Source organism: Lepidochelys kempii, chromosome 8, assembly GCF_965140285.1.
Source record: "Lepidochelys kempii isolate rLepKem1 chromosome 8, rLepKem1.hap1, whole genome shotgun sequence".
Lineage (NCBI taxonomy): Eukaryota > Metazoa > Chordata > Testudines > Cheloniidae > Lepidochelys > Lepidochelys kempii.
In genome coordinates, this window is record NC_136387.1 from 91117466 (window position 1) to 91125992 (window position 8527).

At 40.2% G+C, this 8527-nt stretch overlaps 1 protein-coding gene across 14 annotated transcripts in view; it reads left to right on the plus strand.

The window, feature by feature from the left end:
* The window catches only part of DOCK7 (dedicator of cytokinesis 7), a 140397-nt gene extending 133006 nt beyond the window's left edge, over positions 1-7391 (plus strand). For 9 of the 14 annotated variants that reach the window (XM_073357471.2, XM_073357477.2, XM_073357472.2 and 6 more), the window contains 4 exons: positions 1042-1185; positions 3311-3417; positions 4488-4655; positions 6037-7391. In XM_073357471.2, coding sequence (XP_073213572.1) covers positions 1042-1185; positions 3311-3417; positions 4488-4655; positions 6037-6088 — 471 coding nt within the window. In that variant the 3' untranslated portion in view covers positions 6089-7391. Of the gene's footprint in view, positions 1-1041; positions 1186-3310; positions 3418-4487; positions 4656-6034 lie in introns of all 14 variants that reach the window. The other 5 variants (XM_073357467.2, XM_073357468.2, XM_073357469.2 and 2 more) reach the window with 1 other exon arrangement.
* Positions 7392-8527: the final 1136 nt, after the last annotated feature.

Sequence of the window (8527 nt, forward strand, 5' to 3'; positions counted from 1 at the left end):
TGAAACTTTAGCCTGTTGGATGGCAGATTGACTCATTTTCACTAGCGGTTCATCTGCATCATGGGCATTTGTGTGCTCCAGAAAGCACAGCTGCATGTATTGAATCAAATAAAGAAGGAGGGGCTGTCCTTCAAAGCCAGAGGCTTTGTGGTGTCATCCCGAATGACAAAGCCAGTTCCTACAAGTTTAACAGTTGTGGTTACATCATTCCGTTGAGGAGGCCAGACTCAGCTGTTTCTGTTCCTTGTGAGTATTTCAGACCTTAGTCTATCTGAGGCCATTTCTATACACAAACTTAAACCAGTGGAAACTCCTCGGTGAAACACTCATTATTTTAGCTTATTTTGTTTATTTAATTAATCAATTTAAACTAAACCAAAATGAGGCTGTTTTAAACCAAAGTAAGTGTGTCCACATAGCCATTTGAACTGGTTTAAAATCATCCCTGAAGTTGAATTTGTACAAGTCTGTGTATGTAGACAAGCTTTGAGTCTGCCATGTATATCTCTGCCATTTTGCTCAAGGAACATGTGCTCCACCTCTGCAATTACACTGGGTCCCTCCCTCACTTATTTCAGAAGCCTGCCATTAATAGAAAGAAATTGTCCCCAACATAATTTAAGACAAGATTTTCCACTACAGGAACCTACAGCCAGGGTCCTAAATGCATAATTAGGTACCTGAATAAGGCTGTAATCCTGCAATTTCTTGCATGTGGGTTGATTGAACACAATGTGGTGCAACAGGCACAAGGGACCTAATTTTTAAAAGCTCTGAGCATCCAGCCACAGAAACACTTCTGAAAATCCAGTCACTTATTTAGGACCCTTATTTAGAGATGGGATTTTCAACAGCACCAAAGTGACTTCAGAGCACCAGTCCTATTAACTTCTAATGGGATTTAGGCTCCCAAGTCACATAGGTGCTTTTTGAAAATCCCACCCTAGGAGCCTAGTTTTAGGTGCCTCTTTTTGAAAATCTTGGCCATGATAAAAAAAAAAATACAGTCCACGGATTTCTGGCTAATGTTTGCCTCTGCAGATAATTTTGACACCCATCGAAGTTGCCATAGAGGACATGCAGAAAAAAACACAGGAATTAGCTTTTGCAACTCATCAAGATCCAGCAGACCCAAAGATGCTCCAGATGGTGCTGCAAGGTTCAGTAGGTACAACGGTAAATCAGGTGAGAATCACTTTATTGTGCTTTAAACACACTCGGATATTGCATATCACTCAGTTGGATGTTCAAGCATGGTGGAGGCTTAAAGTTGTGTCAGTGGAAACCGCTTTCGTCTGGATTTGTTTTGTTTAATTTTAAAAATGTGCAGTCACTTTAGAAACATACTTGACAGCTAGTAGCAGAATTAAAGTACCAATGAAAATATCAAGCAGCCAGAAGCTTGGTCTCTGCAGGAAGTGGACAGAGCAGATCAACTGAAGGTTTTTATTGCTGGGGAATGTAAACAACATACAATTTCTCTTCATCTATCAAGGTCCTAAGTGAAAGTGGCTACTGTGATGGTTTGGTACCTTCCTTTGTGTTTTGCACAAAACTGAGCATATTGTTCGTTCTCTGTAAATAGTAATTATAGTTTGGTTTTTAAAATTGTTGTCACCCTACAAATGAGAGGCAGCATTGTGATCCTGGCAAATTGCCACTGTAGCCCTTTGTGTTGCAAAGACTGGACACCTTTAGCATTAGGGATAGTCTAGCAGGGGAGAAGTGAAAATCCAGAGAGGTTACAAAAAGATTTTACTCTCTCTGTCGTTGAGGGAACACAGCACTCAAGAACCTCAGCAACAGAAAGTCAACTATGGGTAGAAAATAGTTGCAGTGCCCTGAATTAAAACCAAGCATACCATAGAATGGGGGCACTTCCAATACAACTGCTCCCAGAGAAATTTTTCTCCTGTCCAAATGCTCTAGGTTATGGCAAATACAATTGAATGATGGAACCCCAGTGAGCTTTTTGTATGTTTCTGTGAGGTGGTAAATAATAGGTTACAGTACCTCACTCTAAATGATGGATTTGGTGAATATCCTTTCCTCTGCCGTAAGATTACAGCCCAAACCACATATGCAAGATTAATTTTATGTTGATTCTGGACTAGTTACTATCACCGATTTTAGGATTTGAGCGGCAATTGTTGAAAGTGTGGTTATGATCAATACAGTGAGTATGTGAAACTGGCCCATCTTAGTCAGCTGACCTGCTGCTTGTTGGTATCCTGAATGATGATCTGTTTGCTTTTTTGATAAAAATAAGTATTGCTATTTCTCACTCTGGTTAGCCCTGCACAGCTACCAAAGCTAAGAGTGAGTGAGCTGGATTGTATTTTGGTTTCTGCAATATCAATGGAATTGAAAGTAATACAATTGCATAGGTAAAAGATGAGGGAAGATTTTTGCCTGCAGAATCGTTACTAATGCACAAGCCAGAAAAATTATAACTTGAGTTTCAGACCCTATGTTCATTTTGCAGGGCTGGCAAACAACTACTGTACTGGTTCAGTTTTCAGTGTTAAATGTCTGTTTACTTGACAACTGAGCACATTTGATTTAAAAGCCATTGAGAAAGAATAAATGTGGAATCTCATGTATTTTACAGTCACTTTCCAAAAGCAGACCCACACTTTAAAGATTATGTTGAGCAAACAGATGCTTTCACTTGTCACGATAGTTGGTGATTTACTCTGAATTTAGAAGACACAATTCACCAAGAAACATCCTCTAAGGCAGGGGTCTCAAACACATGGCCCGCAGAGTTATTTGCTGCGGCCTGCCAAGCTCCCCTCACCCGCCAACCCCCCCCCCCCCCGCAGCGTGCCGCGTCCCTGCTCCCCTGTCTACTTCCAGGCGCTTCCCACCGCCAAACAGCTGTTTGGCGGCGCTTAGCGCTTTCCAGGAGGGATGGGGGAGGAGTGGGGAGCCACACGCTCAGGGGAAGAGGCAGAGAAGAGGCATGGAAGGGGTTGGAATAGGGGCAGGGAGGGGGCGGAGTTGGGGTGGAGACTTTGGGGAAGGGGTTGGAATGGGGACGGGGAAGGGGTGGGAAGAGGCGGGGCCTCATGGAAGGGATGGAGCGGGGCCGGGAGGGGGGGCTTTTGTATCTTTATATGGAAAGGTGTTAGTGATGTTGCCCTCAGGCCAATGTAGTCCTCACGTGGCCCTCATGATGTTTTGAGTTTGAGATTGCTGCTCTAAGGGAATGTTGCATTTTATGAAAGTTCCTTTTTGTAAGAAATCTCTCCAATGGATATGACAGGCAGTGCAGAGAAACTTACTATTTTCTCTTCTACTCCTAAAGGGACCATTAGAAGTTGCACAGGTTTTCTTGTCTGAAATACCCAATGATCCAAAGCTCTTCAGACACCATAACAAACTACGGCTCTGTTTCAAAGACTTCACAAAAAGGTAGAGTGTTGGCTTCAAACTCCTTCCAAAAACTCCTTTCAGTGCATCAAACAGAAATTGATATAGCAATATAAGGGGGTGTCCAGTGCCTGTTAAAAGAATACACTTGTAATGTAGCAAAAGATACAGTACTCACCATTTGCTCTGTTCAAGGAACAAGCCTGTTTAAAAAATGTGTTTTCTGTTTCCTTCGTGCCATCTGTCTCTGAGAACTACTGTCAAGTGGCCCAAGTCATTAGGCATGGGTGTGTATGTGAAATGAATTGGTGGTCTCGGCTGAGTTCCTTATGGACAGGTGTCCTCATCTCAAAAACCCTACTACCATAATTGGCACTAATGAATATCTTTATTGATAGTGTCAACAGAAAAGGCAAACTGTTGATTTGGCAGGGAGGCTGAATTACCCTCTCCAAGTGGCTTTGAAGCATGTTGGCAGAGTTCTCTGAGGACGTGTGCCGCTGCTATATTTTTCCTTCCTTGTTGGTAAAGAGAATTGCAGTCTCAATCCAGCACTAAATCTCACAAGCATTTAAACAATTGGTGAAAATAATTGAAATTACAATATTGCCCTCCTCTTCTGAGCTAGTAGATCCAGAAGCAGCTTGGGTATTCATTATGAAATAAAGTGCCATCGATATTATCAATTCCTTTTTAGACACGTTGTTTAATTTACATCGTTCAAAATACTAGCGTTCACAGTGAACATTTAATAGTCAGCTGCTTGATAATCTTTTCCTAGGGCTGACAGTGAAAACATCCATCTTTAAACCCCCTTGGACTGAAAATGGCTGTGGAGATAAACTTTCCATTCCTCCTCACAGAGGAGAAATGTTATAAGAGAACAAATTAAACTTAAAAATGAATCACAACTCTATGAATAAAATGGAAATGGAAATGTGACTCACTATCCTCTCCCCAAGGAAACCAACCAGATAAGCTGAGTTCTTATTACCCAAAAGACAAGATAGAGGATATTAAGTGTCAAGCCAGGAGAACTGTATTAAATGCTCTCATACTAATAAATTAACAGGCTGTTGTCTGCCAGAGTTTTACAAAATTTTGTTTTCTAGGTGTGAAGATGCGTTACGCAAAAACAAAAGCCTGATAGGTCCAGACCAAAAGGAATATCAGCGGGAGCTTGAAAGGAACTATCACCGGCTCAAGGAAGCGCTCCAGCCCTTGATAAATAGAAAGATCCCGCAGTTATACAAGGCAGTTTTGCCTGTCGCTTGCCACAGGTGGATGTTAATTTTACTCTATTTCACCCTAGCTTGGGTAATGTTTAAAAACAAAAACTCAGCTGGAATGATATGGCATAAAGAGGACATAGGCATGGGAGTGTTTAAAACCACTTTCCTTACCATAGATCTTTCAAGAGGAAATGCAGGTGGGTCCCTCCCCTTCCCCATGTGTCTTGCACTTCAGGATGTATTGGTTGGCCAGTTTGCCTTTGCAGATTTTTCTGGTATGGCCTCCTTTTCCTCATTCCATTAGGATGCTCCTTCCTCATAGCAGGTTCAAGACCACTCCTCCTCTAAGTCCAGTCAGTTCTGTACCTAAAATTTCAGAGAGTGAAGCCCAATGATCCCCTGAGTGGTAGCTAAAGAACCCCTGGGGTGAGTATCCTAGCAGATGCACAGTATGGATTGTAGAGCTTCACATTAGAAAGCCAGTGAATGTTGTCCATGTTGGGAGACCTTTCTGAAGCAGACTGACCATTTCCATTCCTCTGCAATGAGTTTTAACATACAATCATTAATTATTTTATCAACCAGGTCAGGAGCCATTTACACGATTAGTGTTATGAGAGCTGATTTTAACAAGTGCACATATTATGATTGAGCAAGTGGAATTTGCATGCAGTTCCTGGAGTGGATTTAGGGTAAAAAGCATCCACCCAAAACTACTACAATCCCTTGCAAATGGCAGGCCTCAATCTACAATCCCGAGAACAGGATAGTGGTTAAGTGTCTCCTGTTACACATTCCTTGCTTATTGAAGAAGTGGCATGCTTGGCAATTCTGGAAATTAGCCTTCTCTTTATCCCTAATTGCCATTCCTCCAGTTTCATCATCATTCAAAATTTTTCTTGTTCTCAACTCTGTGGATGGCTCCTGAACCATTCTCTGAGTATTCCTTATTTGAGCTATTTGTAGTTTGTTGTTAATTGGTCAGGTAAGTCACATAGTTTTGTTTCTGTTCTGTTCCCTGGCTGGCTGATCTTATGAGGCCTTCTGCCACAAATGCTCATGCACATGAATTTCAGATTTGATCTTCTCACACGACGTTTAGAAATATGTTTCGTGAGTGAAATTTCCCATAGGATTTAAGAGGTGCCCAGAGCTTGTGCTGTCCCTCTGAATTTCATAATCTCTGAATATTTATGAATATTCATGTCAATAAAACACAAAATCACTCAAATGTTCTCAAAATGCAAACCCAAATTAGCAAACTAATTTTAAAAATTCAAGTCAGTTTTTGCAAGTTAGCAAACATAGAAATCATGTACAGAAAAGCACTGTTCATCTTAATGGAGAGCATGGACTTTTTAACTTAGAATGGAAAATGTGAGCTTATCTTGTTTTTTTTCTCCTCCTCCCCTCCCCTCCCCCCCCAGAGACTCCTTCAGCAGAATGAGCCTTCGCAAAATGGACATCTAAACAAGTTTTAAAAAATGTAGTTAATTTTAAGGTATTGAAAAGAGCGAACCATGTTATCAACGTTGGGAATCAAAGAAGTTTTATTGAGAAATAAAACTTGGACTTCGTCCTGGACTCCATACGTACACACAATTTACTTCCTTACATTGAAGTGTTAAGTGGCCAAAAATTATTCTGAATTGTCAAATGTTGACTTATTGATGTTTAAAAAAAATAATGGCAGTGGTATGCAAAATACTGGTGATATGCTGTAAACTTACCTGTTTTTAAGGCATTTTTATGACTCAAAGGTACACTAAATGCATTTATCATTATTTATAGCATTACCTAATGTTAAATTTATTTCCTTTTTAGTTCATTTATTTAATTTATATTAGGCGCATTTGCAGATGCATTTTTGAAGAGTTTTTAATGTAGTGCTGGTTATTTCAATGGTACTATTAAATATGTGAATGTTTACATTTTAATTCACCATGTGTTGGACTTCGGAGCTCATCACCCTTGAGAAAGCTAAAAAGAAAGGTAAGTCTTAAGCCAACAATTCTTAAATGAGTGCAGTGACCATATCATCTCCAACTTGTTTTTGTATCTTTGATGAAGACTGCTGCAAGGAAAAATAACTTTACGTATGCTCCTAAAATAATGACTTTTTGTGGTACATACGAATGTGTTACCACTTACTCTAACCTGTTTCTTCTGTACTGGTAAAGTAGACGTATTGCTACGGTCTTGTTTACACTGTAATTTCTACTAAACCAGGAAACCCAGTTACAGCATAGTAGTCCCCTCATGTGTATAGTTGACTCTTGCAGTGTGCTTGAGGTAAAACTACTTTTTATTGTCATCTTTTTATTATAATTATCTATAAAAACACATCTTGGAAGAAAATGACATACACATTTAAATAAGTTAAAATAAAATATACATATAATTACCATTGGTGCTTAGTAGAAATTACAGTTTATATTTTATTACATACAAGAAAACTACATTTTAAAGAAAGTTATTTAAGTTGCTGAATCAAGAAACCCCATATTTATGGTTGCCTTGCAACCTTAATTCTGTCTCTTTATGTTTCCAACCTATGCACTGAGAGAGGGGTCCTATAAAAATAATGGTATATGATAGTGTAACTAAATCATTCTGCATATGCACAAGGGGGCACAATTAAGGTTGCTTGTGCAACTATAAATCCTGTCTCCTAATTTTTGAGTGTTGGATTTTGAAATCTAAATAATTTTCTTTTAACAGGTTTCAGAGTAGCAGCCTTGTTAGTCTGTATCCGCAAAAAGAAAAGGAGTACTTGTGGCACCTTAGAGACTAACAAATTTATTAGAGCATAAGCTTTCGTGAGCTACAGCTCATTTCATCGGATGCATTCAGTGGAAAATATAGTGGGGAGATTTTATATACACAGAAAACATGAAACAATGGGTGTTACCATACACACTGTAACGAGAGTGATCAGGAAAGGTGAACTATTACCAGCAGGAGAGCGGGGGGCGGTGGGATGGGAGGGAAGACCTTTCATAGTGATGATCAAGATGGGCCATTTCCAGCACTTTACAAGAACAGTAGGAGAGGAAATAAACAAGGAGAAATGGTTTTACTTTGTGTAATGACCCATCCACTCCCAGTCTCTATTCAAGCCTAAGTTAATTGTATCCAGTTTGCAAATTGATTCCAATTCAGCAGTCTCTCGTTGGAGTCTGTTTTTGAAGTTTTTTTGTTGAAGAATTGCCACTTTTAGGTCTGTAATCGAGTGACCAAAGGGATTGAAGTGTTCTCCAACTGGTTTTTGAATGTTACAATTCTTGACGTCTGATTTGTGTCCAATTATTCTTTTATGTAGAGACTGTCCGGTTTGGCCGATGTACGTGGCAGAGGGGCATTGCTGGCACATGATGGCATATATCACATTGGTAGATGTGCAGGTGAAAGAGCCTCTGATAGTGTGGCTGAAGTGATTTGGCCTTATTATGGTGTCCCCGAATAGATATGTGGACACTGTTGGCAACGGGCTTTGTTGCAAGGATAGGTTCCTGGGTTAGTGTTTTTGTGGTGTGGTTGCTGGTGAGTATTTGCTTCAGGTTGGGGGGCTGTCTGTAAGCAAGAACTGGCCTGTCTCCCAAGATCTGTGAGAGTGATGGGTCGTCCTTCAGGATAGGTTGTAGATCCTTGATGATGCGCTGGAGAGGTTTTAGTTGGGGGCTGAAGGTGATGGCCAGTGGCGTTCTGTTATTTTCTTTGTTAGGCCTGTCCTGTAGTAGGTGACTTCTGGGTACTCTTCTGGCTGGTAATAGCTCACCTTTCCTGGTCACTCTTGTTACAGTGTGTATGGTAACACCCATTATTTCATGTTCTCTGTGCATATAAAATCTCCCCACTATATTTTCCACTGTATGCATCCAATGAAGTGAGCTGTAGCTCACGAAAGCTTATGCTCTAAT